This window comes from Merops nubicus, unplaced genomic scaffold (genome assembly GCF_000691845.1).
Source record: "Merops nubicus isolate BGI_N331 unplaced genomic scaffold, ASM69184v1 scaffold45724, whole genome shotgun sequence".
Taxonomy (NCBI): Eukaryota; Metazoa; Chordata; class Aves; order Coraciiformes; family Meropidae; genus Merops; species Merops nubicus.
The window spans coordinates 39,602-56,456 of NW_008605773.1; the positions used below are offsets into that span (position 1 = coordinate 39,602).

Genomic DNA, 16,855 nt, shown 5'->3' on the forward strand with positions numbered 1-16,855 from the left:
AACTACAACAATGTTTTTATTACTTTTTTTTATGTTTTTTCCTCAGCTGGAGCTGTCGCATCTGTTATGAATGAAATCTTTACTCTCTCAACAAGGTCCTCTGCGTTTGTCATTGGTGGAATCATTGTTTGGCTAGGCCTCACTTTCACTGGAATGGTTTTCCCCTTTGCTGTCGTATGTAACTCCGTTCAAATCTTCTCTTTGCCTTTATCCATTTAAACTATTTTTCTAGGCTGGTCTGGACTAGATGGTCAAAGCTGTGAATCCCCTATTGCTACTGGCATATGAAGGCCATTTATGTAAAGCATGTCCCTAGACTTCAAATATCTTCTGCTGTCTCAAGATTAGATTGGAAAGATGAATAAATATTCCTTTTGTAAAATCAGCTTATTTGTTATTTCACAGGGACAGTTCAACAATTTGCAAGAATCTATAGGGATAGTTGTTGTTGGGGAAATCACTCATCTTGTTCTATTTTTATCTCCAGATGCTTCTTGGTCCTTTTTGCTTCCTCATCTTTATTGCTGTCCTGGTCATTTCATCAGTTCTTATCTACCTGTTCCTCCCAGAAACAAAAGGGAAGTCAACCTCTGAAATCACAGAAGAATTCAGAACACGACAGTTTAGGAAGAAACGTCATCAGACTGTGGAAAAGAATTCTACCAAAGAAAAGACATTCTGCACCAGGCTTTGATAGGCCACCATGTGCAACTTCTGCTGACAAAAAGCCCTGTCTCAAAATAGAACTGAAAGTTAAACCTTAACATGGATTTTTCTCAATAAAATGTAATCTAAAAAGTAATCCACAGATAGCTTGTCATTAATTTAAGTAGTCCTATTTCCTATTCATCTTTGCTTTTCATGGTGAGAGACAATGGCTCCTTCCTGCAACAGCTCTGCAGCAGGAAGACATTAGACACTTCTCAGAACTGGCACGTGGAAAATATTTGAAGGCATCAATTTTATTTCAAGTCTTTCTCCTTTGATGTCATTTTAAAGAAACAGGAGTTGTCTTCATGAATGTTACTTTGTAAGAAAGCTCTGCTCAGGAGCAAGAGCAGGATGAAGAGAAGATGAAATATAAATATAGTTCTTGCAGCAATTTTCACATCAACTCTTTATGATGCCACACTGTAAAGGACCTAGTATTGACATGAACACTGCACATGAACTAATACCAGGTAGAATAACAAAGAGAATTCAGTTTTGTTCTACTTTTGTGAGCTGACATCAAATAACTGTATGTCCTGACTGTCTCTATAATGACTGTCAGGGATCAGCCCTGATCCCGGCACATTTGGAACAGAACTCTCACCTGCATCCTTTGAGCAAGCTGACTGCAACATCACTTGTAGCAAAATCTGGACCAAGCTTTTGTAGTGTAAGTGCATGCTCTCAGCCTTGTTCTGGGTACCTCATGCGTGGCACAAGGGTTAACAAAATACGGGCAGTGCTGAGAGCTAGAGGACCAGAGCCCTGGACTGAGTGGAGGGAGGTACCTTGCAGCAGTACTGAGAGAGTGGACGCTTCGAAAATTCAGCCCATTTTATAAATAGCTGTTCAAAAAAAATCAAAAAGCAGAAGCTGTGATAGCCAGTGTCTGCTGGCCATATGCTGGCCAGCACTCTGCACTCTACTAGTGCATCTCAGCATACAGTGCTGCACTTTACCACTGTGACATTCCACAGCACCCATGTGCTGCTGCTGTTTGAGAGCTGTTAATCCTGCTGACCTCTGCAGCATTAAATCGCTTCCTTCCCAAGCTCACCTACCTTTGTATAGGACAGTCAATTATTTTTCTGTTTCCTGTCACAGTTACAAATGGTGTACTGTGCCTCCTGTCTAGTAGGACCATAAGTCCTAATCTTTCTGCAGTTTAATCATTCATACTGATCATCATTGTGCCAGTGCACTGAATCAGTGTGGAGTTTTGGGGAGCTTTCTGTTCTAAAATCTCAAACAATGTGCTGGCTACATCTAAAGGAATAGTCACAGGAGAAGCTCTGGTATTAAAGTGCCAACATGTTTCCAGCAACTGAACCCTGGATTAGATTTTACATTTGATCTGGTTTCACACCCTGTATCAAAATAGGGAGCACTCATGCTACACAATGTTCCCATTCAGAGGGACCTCTCCTTTTGAGTCACTGAAATATTTAATCCATCCATTCTACGTGCTGTCTAATAGCTGCAAAAAACATCAGTCAACAGAAATCATACAAAGTAAATATTAACTTCAGTCTCAGAGTCAGATGGTTACTTAAGCAGAAGGTGCAGGAAAGGCCTGACAGAAAACACTTCCTCAGGCTAACGGAGTTCTGTCTGCCTGGGACCAGCCACCCTTTTGACAGAATATGGAAAAGCTCCTTTCAGAAGTGGTGAGTACTCCAGCTGGCAGTATCAGCTGTTAATATTAAGCTTTCAGAAGAATTGAGAGGTTGTCTGTTGCAATTACCATTCCTAAAGAAAATACAACTCACATGTACCAAACTATTTTCAAAATAATAGGGTGTGCACAGTGGACAATCCTTCTCATTTTTACTGTAAAAGATAGAGCTAACATTTAAAACAAGCAAACAAAAAAAAAATCAAAAGATAATTAATTTTCTCAACTAAATCACTGATTTTTTTAAAAAAAAAAGTTTAAAGGTCTTCTGGTACTTCAGTGGTGAGGCATTTCCATCCTGTCTTCCCTTGCTCCCACACCTTCCCATGTACAACTGCAACACTGTTAAGCTTTCCTAGCTAGTAGCCTGAGGGTGATATGAAAATGTGCATTTGAAAACAAAGGTTTTGTGGCTTAGTTAATTAGGTAATGTGAAGAAGAGCAAAAAAACTGATAAACTGATAATCCAGAACCTTTAGCTGGCTGATCTTTTTTTTTTGTATGCATGCTTTGCATGTTCTGCTAAGATTATTTAAGCGTCATCAAACAAGATGACATCCTAGAAATGCAGGGACTATGATATTACCAGTTTCTTTTGTGATGAGTTGTACTATTCCTTGCAGGTTCAGTACCAGTGGCTGTTTGTGATGGTCTTCGTGTTGTGAGTTGGTGGATCCCTAAGAACTGGCTTTCAGATCTCTATGAACAACTACTTGGCCATGGTAAAAAAAGTTAAAGCAGACAGAACATCTTCAGGAGTCATTGGTAAATGACAAAATAAGTTGCAGATTGCTTGCATTGACTTTCCATTCTTAGTTCTTTCCACCCCTCCTTCTCTGCCCAAGAAAAGAATAAGAGCTGGAATACAGCTGCCTTGGAGTGGGCATGCCCAGGTAGCAAACACAGCAGTCCCTCCACTTAACAAATGTTAACACAGGCAACCAACATTTTCACAAGGTATCTTTAAGATAATTTTAAATGAGGGAATTTGGGTGCCATGACCATCTAACTGAAATAGCAGACAGCCTTGTCAGCAAACTGCACAAATTACCCCATCAATTTACTACTAATTCTTTCCAAAAAAATCTGTCCAGATACAGCATGGCTTTGTAACTTTGCTTTGTAACACAGCTTTGTAGAGATGAAAACACACAAGAGTACAAACACAAAGCCCTTTAATGAGTCACTATGCAACTTATCAGTGCAAATTGCTCCCAGCAATCGTGACCATCATTTCTTTGTTCAGGTTCAAGGAAAGGACTTCCAAGGTGCTCTAGCAAGAGCCATGTGATCAGACAGGGAGAGATCAGAGACTATACTGATGTTTTGACAACTGTATAGTATTAATCAAGGTTTATATACTAACAACTGTGAGATAGGATCTTATTTTCTGCGAGGCTGTGAACACAGGATATAAACATATGTCATGGTGTTCTCATACTGTGCTTGTTAATGTCATTATGTCTGAAACCTTAGGGGAATAACTAATTAATACTCTAAATAGGTCTGCATGTACAAATATTATGATGAATGAATAGTACAGTTGTATCAAGCTTCCCTCTTTGTTCTGCACAGCTCTGAAGAAACTGTGGAGTGAGGGAGAGCACCAGGCAGAAGCAGATGATCTGCAGAAACAAAAGGCAGTGACAGAAACCATCAAAATCCTGAGGGTGCTGGACGTGGTGAAAGACCAAACTCTGTACTGGCAGCTGTGTGTTTGATCACTGTGATCGTGTCTCTGCAACACTCTGCAATTCATGCAGTCAGGTACCTTCACTTTTCCACGCATGAAACAAACTCTTAGGTGTCCATAAGAAAATTCTGCTGTTTAAGTGTGCAAACACTATAAAAGAAATTGCATCTGGGTGGGAGTCAAGCAGTCATGAGATGTACTCCTGGCCATCAACTGGCTGCTGATTTGGCTTTGGATGTTTTTGCCCATCCGTCTACTCCTCTTTACTTGGAAAACTGTCATTCACTACCTACCTATCTAACAGAAAAGAGAGAGCTTCCCTGAGCTGGCCAAGTGCTATATAAATGCATCATGTTGTTTAAGAAGTTGTGAATTGTGGACATTTACTCTGCAATGACACTGGGGGTGGACTGGCTTGTGTATGTTAACCTGCCCACAACAGTTCCTGTGCCCCCACACCTCCAAAAAAAATAACAAGGTGCTGCCTGCATCCAGGATGAAATCAAATCTTAGGCTTCTTTTTGCCACTGTGCCCCCTTCCTCTACCCCTCTGTGGCAATGGTTCTATAGAGTTTGCAGCTTCCCTAAGAATGTTGTAAAAGGGAATTTCTAATGCCCGAGTCACCTGACTGAAAATAAGAACAGCATGAGACCAAAGGAGTGTTCATCTTCTTCCATGCTGTTCTTTTCCCAGTTTGCACAGATTTCACAACGTGGTACAATTGCAAGTGATGGTACTTCTGAACTCACTGAAGAGATGTTAAAGCCATGGAGTAGCTAACTAAATACACATGGAAAAATGCACATTAGGATCAGTGTTCACTGTTGGCACTGTACCAGCTCAATAGTGTATTCTACTGTGGTGACTTCTACTTTCATTTGTCTCTTCCTTCTCCCTGATGTTACTCTCCTCTTTATCTTTTTCTTATCTTCTTTTCAGGGGTCACAAGATTTCTGCACACCCAGAAGAGAATTTTCTGTTGTAATCTTGGTCCGTGTCACTTTGCCTTTGCTGGTCCTTTTGCAGAAACTGGTCTCAGTGGAAGCACAGTTAGATCATTGCAGAGGGACTGACTGTTCATTGCTGTTACACAGCACTGTCACAGGTTTAAAAGCAGAAGCCTTGGATCCCTCTGTCCCTCTCTTATGTCCAGCCATGCTCACTCTGATATAGCTTCAGTGTCTCCTGCAAGATGTCGGTTCTTCACAAGTAGTCTTTCTGGGCACCTTCACCACTTCTCAGCTTAAGAAACCTTTCCATCTTAACCATTCCTCCTCCCAGGATGCACAAATCCAATCTGCCAAACCTCAGGAGGCCTGTTCTCCCAAATGCTCACTATTGTTGCATCTCTTGCAGTTACTGATAAACCAGGCAGTACATGATTAACACACCAATATTAATGTTTGTGTGCTGTTTTAACCCCATGCCAAGGCCTCTCTCTCTCATACGTCTGTAAGCAACACCTCCAATTATTTTGACCACTCACCCTGCCTAGCTTTTACTCAAAAGCAGAGATAAAACAAGAAAGATAGGCTTTTTTCTTTTAGCTTTCTGATCCTTGTGCTACTGCTTCAGTGTCATTGCTGTGACTGACACCTTCAAGAAGCTAGGAATCTAGAGGCCATCCAGCCTTACTTGTTTCAGTCTAGCCCATGCCTCAGGGCCAAAACCACTGTTCTGAGGTCATGGCTGGCACCCAGCAGAAGTGAATACAAGCAGTGGTATCACCGTTAGCGTGTCAGAGTTATGTTTGCATCTGTTCCAAGGTTATGTTCTGTAAACGTTATGGTTTTGGTAGTTGTTGCTTTTGTTGTCAGGAGAGCTAATAAAACTGTCTAGAAAGAAGTGCACAGCCTTGTTGAGCTACTGCCTATTTTTACTATACCAATGGATTGGAAACAGAACACTACATACTTTAGTCAGTAATAAATAACAGTACCCAAACCTTGCAGCAGCTGCTGTTTGCTTTGTGCAGATTATGGTAGATATACTCATTGATTTGTCTCATAGAACTAAAGTATTTTACTGTTCCTAGAATACTTTTTAGATTTTTTTGCCTGAACCATTCTTCTTCCCCTTTCCAAAGCCCTTGATACTCTCAGGTGCAAACTTCCTCTGCTTTGAAACATTCCCCCTGGGGACTGGACTAGATGCAATTATTTCCTGAAATATTTAATCCAGCAGTGTTAACTTTGGCCAGTTGAAGTAAATATACTTAAGTTAAGATGAAATAGTAGAAATTTAACTTTGGTCCTTGAAGCCAAATGCCCAGTGCTGTACCAGCAGGCAGGGACACAGAAGCCTGCGATGACAAAGACACATCACACACTGGACAACCAGCCCCTAGCCAGAGATGACCGGCTTCCTGTCAGACCTGGTAAGTACCTGCTGGGGTATTTACATCTGCTGCATTATTGTACACCACTAGTGTTTCAAAGAAAACAAAATCACTATCTCAGTATAAACAACGAAGCTCCTATTCACAAAAAGCATTTCAGAAGTGGTGCTGCACACCATTTGGAGATATTACAGGTGCTTGCACTTCATCTGCACTGCCAGCAGCTTTGTCATACTTTTATCAGTATGTTAAGGTATTTTTAAATGTTTCCATTTATTGGAAAATATTTGCTTACCCTCAAACATAGTTTGCTTTGCTTACCTGCTGAAAAAAAGCATTTTGTTAAATATATCACTAATGATTTAGTGCAAGAGATGGCAGGCAGAGGTTTTGAAAGGCAGGGAACAGGACTGGCTGTTGGTAGCTATGGCATCTTGACAGGTATGTGTGTGGGAGTCTGCAGCATTTGTATCCTGGCCACGGCTGAGTCTTGAACCCTCACACGTGAGTCAGGCACCTCCAGGTAGGACAATGTCTCTTTGAGGAAGAGCTCCCAGCTCCTGCTGGGCACACACAACCTCTCATCCAGGAAAGAGGAATACAGCAGGGCACCTCTGAAAGCCTGGCAATTTTTGATTCATTCACAGCCCCTTCACTACGTCCTGCTGCAAAGGCTGCTGCAGTGCAAACCTAAGCACTGTGCTGGGTGTGTATTTTCAGATGTCTAACCAATCAGAAAAAAATCCAGGTGGGATGCTTGTTCTCAAAGCTCCCAAGAGATGAAGATAACCATGCTGCTTGAGACAGGCAGGAGGGGCAAGAGTTCAGAACTGGTGATGGTAATAATGGATAGAAAAGAGACTCTCCTCTCGCAGAACAGCTTGAGCAGAACCAGTGCACAAAGGAAATTCTGTCCCAAGACTTTTCTCTGCTGTTCTCTCCTCTCTGTCCAGGTGAAAAAAGCATGGATTTCCAAGGGCTGTCACACCAACAGAAACCTCTGTGGAAACCCATGATACAAGCATTTTTTTTCCCATTTCAGACTACTTTAAAAAAAAAAAAAAAATTAGTTGTTGTGGGCAATTTCAGGAGGCTTTGCCACAAAACTTGAGTTAAGGGATCACTGCCCACTATTCAAGGGCCTAGCTACTAGAAGAGTAGATAGCACAGCAGCTGCTTTCTCAGGTGAGATAGGAAATGTCTGAGAACAGAGAGCCTGGTCACTACTATGGACATGGGTCTGAGCTGCAGGTAGCCTGGCCATGGTCCAGAGAGCAGAGAGGAAAGTAGGACCTCCCTCCTCAAGACCACTCTCACTTCTGTTAGCCCTGGAGTGTGGAATGACCTCCAGCTTGCTACTCTTTCAACTAATTATCAAAGATGGGAGGGAAATGCAGTGGTTTCCATAGATAAAGGCTGTGTTTCTAGAGCTGGACGTAGCAGAATCACAGGAGGATGGACACTTCACACTAGGGCAAGCAGAAGGACCATGCCTATCTGCAAATCCCTTGAACAAATTAGATGTTTCTGGAGAATGAAAGACACATTCCAAGAACATCCTGATGTGGCCACAAGGTTAAGAAGATTTTGTTCTACCTCTGCAGGTACAGTACCAGGGGCTCTTTCAAATGATCATTGTCCTGGGGATTGGTGGAACATTCCAAATTGGCTTTCAAATTTCTACCATCACCTACATGTCTCAGGTAAACAAAGACACACGTGGCACACTGGTTATTGGTAGCACTGAGTCTATATTCCTGCTTGAGGATGCTCCTTTCTGGCAGTCAGCAAGGGTTTAATCACACTATTGTCCTCTCACACCTCTTTCTAATTACTACGCTATCATGTAAAGCGGAACATGTCAAAGTGTTAAAAATAGAAGAAAGAAGAGAGATCTGCAAACTGTCGTTCATAGAACTGTTCCTCAGAAGACACACGCTGACTGGGGTGGCATCTGTCTGCCCTATAAACCCACAGCACACGTGCCTACGTCAGTGGTCTCATTTGACACTGCTCTTTACTACAAGTCTGTGCCTGTTCTGCAGGTTTCAAGGACAAAACCCAAAGAATGAAGTCTTTTTAATGGCAAAATGAACACAACATGCTCTGTTACATTGTGTCTATTTGCTAACACACACTTTAAGAATCTATATGAAATAGAAACTTTAGCTGAAGCAACAAAATTATGTACTAAATACAACAAAATACATGAACTACAGTCGCTGTTAATGAGAATTGTTTTTTCTGTCCCAGCACGTTAAGGCTTTCATTAATGAGACCTGGCTGGAGCGATACGGCATCCCCATCCACCAGGACAACCTCCTGTTCCTGTGGTCTATCACTGTCTCCATCTTTGGTATAGGAGGGCTCCTGGGCTCTTCAGGAAGCAGATACCTGACTGTCAAGTTTGGCAAGTATGTATGTTTAAAGACAATTTGTCAATTGAAATTTAGCTTAAGGAAAAGACTGATGAGGTTTTAAATGTGAGACAGACTTTTAGGCTTACTCATGTAAGCTGTACAGTCATCTTAGCAGCGGTGTCAACAGAGGTTGCTGCCTCTTGTTCCTCATCCTGTGGCACAGACTAATCAACTGTGCTGCCAGCCTGTCACACCAGAGGCAGTTACTCAGGCTGGGTTAGTCTCAGCAAGGAGGATGAATTCAGAGTGGGTTTCTTGGAGATGCTACTCAAAATGCAGCAGCATTGAGATGTTGCTAAGTGCTACGTCAGTGTGTTTCATGATGACTTTTCAAGTGCAGAAAAGCTTTAAGACCTGTCTCCACTACAAAATGCAGCAGTGTTTCCAAACTGCCAGGTCCAGCGATGTGCCAGGGCACACTGTGAATCCAGAGCACCCAGTGCCAGCCACGTGGAAGGGCTTTGTGCTGGACCACAGACACACACTTTCACAAAACTAGCAAGACAACTCCACCCAAGACACCCTACATGCTGGGAGCTTAAGTGCCATTTCCCTTCAGATTTATAAAAATTTTTTTTACTTTCTTGCACTTACAGAAAGAAATGTCTCCTGTGCAACAATGTGCTCATGATAGCAGCAGCATCTATCATGGGCTGCAGTAAAATAGCCCAGTCCTTTGAGATGATCCTGATTGGACGCTTCATGTGTGGAATAAGTGCAGGTAAGTGATCTCAGCAGGCTCTCCCAAAATTTTGCATCTTTATTCAAAATAAATAATAACCCACCACTAAGAAAAAAAAAAAAGTTAAAGTCAGTGATCCCTTGTGAGATCTTCTATAACATCCAGCAATAAAGAGCATAATTACTACTAATTTCACTGATACTAAATTAAATTCACCTTTCCCAAGTGCATAAATATTCTGAGCTGTCAGAAATGTTTTGAATATAATACAAACCAAATTGTTGTTTTTTTTTTTTCTGATGGAAAAATATGTATAATATCTTAAGTTGGGTTAATAGCACAGGAAATTATATGGTTTAGAGCTAGTATTCTCACAGGGCTCCAGAGAACCAGGTTTTTCAAGGCTTTTCCATTCAGTCTGGATATTCATAGGGATGCCTATTTTAACTTTCCTCTTGAGAAACGTATGTCCATTTTTCAAATAATCAGATTTTGTACATTGCTCCTCTGATACACCATTGTATTGAAGAACAACAGCTGCATTTTAAGAACTAGCCACACACTCCCCTTGCTACGATCTAGACCCTGTGTCATGTCTCATACAAAAACCTAATTTTTGTTAAAGAGTGCTTGGCCATATGATAAAGCCAGGAGTAGAACACATTGTTTTCAAAACAGATAAAAGGGGCTATAACCACCATAACAGGAAAAAGCTCCTGTTCCCACACTACTTTTCAGAATATCTGAGTTATTAAGTACTTCACTAACAGCTGGAAACAACAACTCTGCCTGAAATCATCAAAATTATAGCTGGACAGTGGAAAAGAAATATTTGTGACTCCTTCCAAATCATGTACCAATCAACACTGAATATAGCACTGTATATTTTAATCTGCTATGGATTATATGCATTTATCAACCATAAAGCTCTTCTATAGCATTGTGTTATAAAAGGATGAGATTTTGTGGGTTAACTACAAGCAGATTAAATATTACTGCCACGTGTTTAGTTATTCAGCACTTCCATACTCTGTGTCCTTTAAAATATGCTATGGCTCACAAGAGATACTGTGATGAGGCTACACCTATACCACAAAGGGAAAACTGCACATTTTTAAGATCAAGGAACTCTGCTGTGCCAAAAGGACAGGAACCAAATGCTTTAGTAGAGAGCGTTAGAATATCTAGTACTGAAAAATGTCACATGCAGGTTGAGGTATGAGAAACAGTTTGGTGCATGAGGCCACTATATCCCATAACACCTAATTCTTTATATGAAATTTTATCCCCAATGGTTATGACTGTCTTCTTTCTTCTCTCTCATAATTCTCTCCTCACCTCAAGGTCTTTGTGTTCCTCTACATCATCAATATGTTGGGGAAATTTCCCCTAAGAAGCTACGTGGATTTGCAAACTCTACTTCCTCTTTCTTTTGGTCACTGGGAAAAGCCATAGGGCAAATTTCAGGACAAAGGTATAATACAATTGATTTCCCACTCAATTAATCTCTGGATCCCCTCTACCTTTTGGTTCTTCCTCTGCTTTTCCATCTATTCCTTTATCTCCTCAAAACTAATGCAATGAACTTTTATTCTACACAAATGTTTTATCCCCACCAGGGAGCTGCTGGGCACCCAGTCCCTGTGGCCCATGCTGATGGCCTCCTGTGGACTTCCAGCACTGGTCCAGCTGATCACTCTGCCCTTCTTCCCCGAGTCCCCACCATACCTCCTCATGCATAAAGGAGACCAGGAAGGATGCAAAAAAGGTAACTGAGACCTCCAGGTTCCTGTTCCTCACTTGGCTTTCAATTTTCTGTGATGCATGCTCTCCTCATATAAAAAAAAAATAATCAGGACAAAGTCTCTTCTTGCTCATTTCTAAGGTGACTCTGTGAATACCTACTACACATATTCTTGTTGTAGTCCCCACACAGAACGTGAAACTGCTACTACTCTCTACAGTTCTGTGTTACAAAACCTTTAGCATTCAGCTGACACCACTTGAGCAGTCTGTCTATTGATAAATGACAAATGGCTGTTTGCACTGCAGGGCTCCACAGAGCACTCCTCAGCTCTGGTTGTTGGCTGTGTACCCTGCTCCTACCCTGTGATGAGGAGGGAGAAAAGTGGAGCCATGGGCAGGGAGGGAGTCATTGTGCACCTCACTAGGCCCCTCTGTCAGAACAGGTCCCTGCTCCTGTACAGCAGGGGACCAGGGCTCTGAAATACTTTTTAGGCCATCTCAGCCTCACAGCACAGCTACAGCCCATGGACACTGTGCTGCCCAATGCTCACATCACCTACACAACAAAATCTTTAGGCAACCAACAACAGTGATGAATTAACATGGCAGGTCTCACTTTCCTTCTCCTCCACAGCCATAAGGCAGCTTTGGGGTGAAGGCCATCACCAAGCAGACATTGACGACATCATGAAAGAGAAGGCAACAATGAAAAACACCAAGATCTTGAGTGTCCTGGAGCTAATGAGAGAACCAGCTTTCCGTTGGCAGCTGTGCATGATAGTTATTCTGACCGCCACAGTTCAGCTATGTGGCATCAATGCAGTTGAGTGTATTTCCCCCTTAAAGTCTCAAAATACTTATTGACAGCCTTAAAGGAGACACCATGGCTCCCAGGAGCTCCTTCCATTTTTCTCAGGCTTCTCAGGCCACACCTTGCTGTCTGCCATCCCTCCTACAGGAGCAGCAGTCTGCAAAGCTTGGCCAAGCTCTTCATGTGACATCCCTTTGCCCGGCGCCTGGCCCTTGCTGAAGTTACCTTTCTCAGTAGTTGGGGTTATTTAACAGCCATTTTTGGAAACCATTAGAAGGCCCCAGAATGCACTCTTACCAATGATCCCACCCTATACTGGAAAAATCCACAAAATAGTTTTACATTACTGCTCTCTGCAACTGCTGCTATTTGGCCCTGGCTCTTGGAGTCCTAAGATGCTGGGGTGACAGCACACTCACACTACTTTTAAAGCTAATCAACAAGCATGCTCACTGTTCTGGCAGCTTCCACAGTTCTTCACTTCTTCCTCACACCAGGACTTTCCCGGGATCGTTTTGAAGCCACAGCTTTGCATGTGCCTGCATGATTTTTCCACCTCTAACATCACGAGGCAGCAACATCTGTAAAGGAAATACACAGCTGAGTCTAACACAGCTTAAACTGGAATCTTTATCATCTCAGCAGATCTCCAAATAGTAGCAGAGATACATGAAAAGATGTTTTTTTACCCCCTCACAACTCCACAACCCATGCTCTTCTGTCTTGAGAAAGAAGACTGTATCATACAATGATGGCTTTGGATGGGCTCCAGAAGTGATGATGTACCTGTCTGTTTCTCAAAACATCTAAACCAGGACTCTGCAAACCTAATTATATTGCAGCAGCTGGAGGTCCTTTTATGCCAGCTTTTTATCTTTTACCAGGTTAATTAATGAACTATGTTTTACAACGCTTTTGTCTGCCAGTAAAGTCAATACTACCAAAAATAGTGCAGAATTCTGGGTCGCTCCAAAGCTTGGTTAGCAGGTCCTATCCAGGGCAGGGTCACACAGGTATGGGTAAGAAATCAGTTAGTTTCTTCTCTTACTGTTCTATGGGTTTTTTTTCCAGATTTATTTTTATACATTTGAAGTCCTCCAGGCTGCTGGCTTTGATGAAAGAATGATCTCCTATATGACCCTCTCTGTTGGACTCTCTGAACTCCTAGCTGCAGTAGTCTGTGTAAGTCACATTACTATGTGGATGGGTCACAACTTGCTCTTCTGGAACTGATACCAGTGGGATTTGTGTCTTTCAGAGCTCCATCATTGAGCGACTGGGCAGGAAAGTGCTCCTAAGAGGAGGCTATTTGATCATGGGTTCACTGCTAGCCGGTATCACTGTGACTCTCTCCCTACAGGTAGGGGAACTCTTCTCATGGCAGATTCCTCTATCTGTTCTATTGCTAAACTCTGCTCACAGGCAGGACCATGCTGCTGAGAAAGGAAAGTGAGGTTTAGTGTGCCAAAATAACATCTCCCAGCTTACCCTCTGGGAGGGAAATATCCTAAATATCAAGCTTGCCCGTCCATAGGATTAACCCTCTCTCAGCAAGTACTCTCTTGTGCTCTTACCTTCCTTTCAACAGGATCCCATCAGCTCAGCAAGGAGACCATAAAACCCTGGGAGATGGATTCCTGATTTCATCAGACTGTCAAGCACTAAACACTGGCCAGCACAGATCAACAGACAGTCCTAGGAAAGTGGCCCTTTCTACTCATGCAGTTTTTAACAAGTAACAACAAAACCCCAGACTCTTTGCATCAGTTAATTTAAAATTTAGCTTTGCTGCAGAAGATACTGGGAATGAACCTATCTGTTTACAGGCTGGGGACCAGTTCACTTCTCTAATGCTGTGTCACTGCTGTAGCTGCTTCAGAAATCTCCTGGGTTACCAGCATTTGCACAAGAGCTACTCTATAGACACTACTGTAAAATTAGCCTTGAAGCAAGGTGGCAGCAGACTTCCATTTTTGTTTCATTCACAAAGGATCTCAAACATAGGAGGGAAAAATCTTTTTTTTCCTAAAGCATTGTCTTGTATTTTCTTGACTAAGATTTAGGAAAGTTCCTTTGCAGTACCAGTTATTGAACCTATCATTTAACAACAGTGAAGAAAGATACGATTTGGCCTTCCCATAGCTCTGAGGGTTGGGAGAAGCACCATGGGGTCAAAAAGAAAGGAGGACAGGGTGGAAAAGTACTATTCAGACTTCCTTCAACTGAAGGCTTCCAAGCCTGACAGCTGCTCTGCATTAGCAAACCTGCTTCTCTGCTCACCTAACAAACACGTCACTGCTCCATCCACAGCAAAAAGCACTCCCATTTCTCTGCCAGTTTTCCCACACTGATTTTTTTTTCTTGAGGTGACAGTATTGGAAAACAAGTAGCATTTCTCACCTAAACAAGTAGCATTTCTCACCTATGGTTATCAACAAATTTCACCCAGAAGCTTGTTATGTTTGTTTTGTCCAGGACTGGTATTTCTGGATGCCATACTGCAGCCTTTGTCTGATTATATTGTTTGCAGTGGTCTTTGGAGTTGGGCCAGGTGAGTACTTCATTCAAAAGAAATAAAGGAATCAAGTCATGTGAGTTTATTAATATAGCTAGGAAAATGCTGCATAATATTGCACATCGTTTAGCTTCAGTAAATTTATTTAACCTGGTCTTCTAGTCATTTAAACATTGTGAGTCAAATCATTGGCCAGAAACTTCAGTGCCATCAGGTTTGGATTTTGATAATGAGGAGAGGAAGAGAGAAAAAAGCACTCACTGGAAAAATACAGGGGGGAAAAAAAAACTAGAGCAAAAGCAGATGGGTAAAAGATTTTTTTTTAAATACTAAGAAAAAAAAAGTAACTAGAAAAGCAAGAGTTCTTTTAAATTCAGTCTTGTATAATGTTAAATCTTATGCCACATAGAGAGCAGTGCATAAAACTTATTTTGGAGTAATTCTTTTCCTTGTATATACTACTTAAATTTTTCTTTAAAGTCCATTAATTTTCCAAATACTTGTTTTCTCATATGGCAGAGCTGAACTATTTTCCTAACTCAAAGCTGTCAAAGTCCTTTGACTTTGAAATGTAACTGAAATGCACAGGAAGTGAAGCTGGGAAGATCACTCACTGGTGACCTGGCAGCATCATGCTGGGGTTTCTTGTTAGCAGTAGTAATTGTTATTCCATCCTTACACAGCTTCTTCCATGAGATGTCCGACTTTCTGAACTGTTAACTACTTAATTCCTGAATCTCCCCACTAAATGTATTTGAATAACATAGCAGTTTAATAAGCTGATATCTAACAGTTTATAAAATGCCACAAACATTTTCTTTTCTGAGAAGCAGTGACATACTGGAGTCTTTCAAATGCCCATGATAGTAGCATCTATTTGCTGACTGTGTAACAGTGCCTTTCAATCCAAATGTTCAAACCAAATCATTCTTACTTGTCGACAAGTAATAATTCTTACTCTCCCCTTTCAGCTGGGGCCACAGTTGCTATTAGGGTTGAAATTTTCCAGCTCTCATGCAGACCACCTGCCTTTGTGATCAGCGCAGTCATCAACTGGCTGGGTGTCTTTGTGATCGGGACGACCTTCCCCTTCATCGTGGTGAGCACCTTCCCCTGGGGCACCCCCAGGCCACGGAGATGGCAATGACCTCTCAGCCTGGAGTGGCCTTGGCACCTGCTCTCTCCACTCCACTTTTGCAACTGAAGGGCTCTGATTTGCCAAAGACGTTTATTCAGACTGAAGTATTTGTCAAAGGCAAAGAACTCTTCATCAAAAAAAAAAAAAAAAAAGGGTAGATTTAGGTTAGACATCAGAATAAAGTTCTTCAATAGAGGGTGATAGACCACCGGAATAGGTTGCCCAGACAGGTGGTGGAGGCCACATCCCTGGGGACATTCAGGATCAGGCTGGATGAAGCTCTGAGTAGCTTGATCTAGTTGGAGATGTCCCGGCTTATGGTGGGGGGATTGGACTATGTGACCTTTGGAGGTCCCTTCCAGCCCAGACATTCTATGATTCTATGAAATTCAAAGTATTTTGGGTCCCAAATACAAAAACTGTGCCAAGAAAGAGACAAAAGAAATTGGTCACTTTGAAAAGATGCTCATCTTGCCCTTTTTGTCACTTTGCTCTTCCCTGCAGGAAAGACTCAAGCACTTCTGCTTCCTCATCTTTATGGGAGTACTTTTCACTTCAGGGATAATTATCCACCTGTTCCTTCCAGAAACAAAAGGGAAATCAATCGTGGAAATCACAGAAGAATTCCATAAGCTAAACTTGAAAAAGAAGCATACTCCAACAACTCCAAATCACATCACAGAGGATTCCACCTTCTGCACCAGGCTTTGACCAGCCACTAGGAGGAATGAGGCTTTCTTAAAAGAAAAGTAAAAAAGACATTTGTTGTTTTCTGAGTAGCAAGTGGTCCAAATGTACTAACAGTTTTTATATCTGTCACTTACAATGTCCCCATTTTGCCAACACAGCACCTTTCTCAAGCACTCCACCCTGGGCAGCTTAGAAAAGGGATGAGGGCTGATATTAACAGGATAGACTCATGAGAATCATGAGTATTTTGGCTTAGCTTGCTGACATGCAAATCTCTTCTTTACAGAGCAACTAATACACACTGAAACTACATGTAGAATTTTAAACACTCTGCTGACCACAGAGAAAGGGAAGACCTGTGATCCCCTCTCTGTCTATGATTTCTGAGTGTGTTTTTACAACCCTGAAATGGGAATGGTGAAGTTCTTGGCTTAC

General features: G+C 41.9%; 2 protein-coding genes across 2 annotated transcripts in view; both read left to right on the forward strand.

The window, feature by feature from the left end:
- The window catches only part of LOC103772113 (solute carrier family 2, facilitated glucose transporter member 11-like), a 9,137-nt gene extending 8,443 nt beyond the window's left edge, over positions 1-694 (forward strand). The window contains exons 11-12 of the mRNA XM_008939430.1: positions 47-174; positions 488-694. Of these exons, the coding sequence (XP_008937678.1) occupies positions 47-174; positions 488-694 (335 nt within the window). The remainder of the gene's footprint in view (positions 1-46; positions 175-487) is intronic.
- Positions 695-6,433: 5,739 nt separating this feature from the next.
- On the forward strand, positions 6,434-16,603 carry LOC103772111 (solute carrier family 2, facilitated glucose transporter member 11-like). Its single transcript, XM_008939429.1, has 12 exons — positions 6,434-6,457; positions 8,023-8,121; positions 8,672-8,832; positions 9,435-9,559; positions 10,865-10,994; positions 11,140-11,288; positions 11,901-12,088; positions 13,149-13,259; positions 13,336-13,437; positions 14,553-14,628; positions 15,564-15,691; positions 16,235-16,603. Exons 1-12 carry the CDS (start codon positions 6,434-6,436, stop codon positions 16,439-16,441), a joined length of 1,500 nt encoding a protein of 499 aa, XP_008937677.1. The 3' UTR covers positions 16,442-16,603.
- The last annotated feature ends 252 nt before the right edge of the window (positions 16,604-16,855 follow it).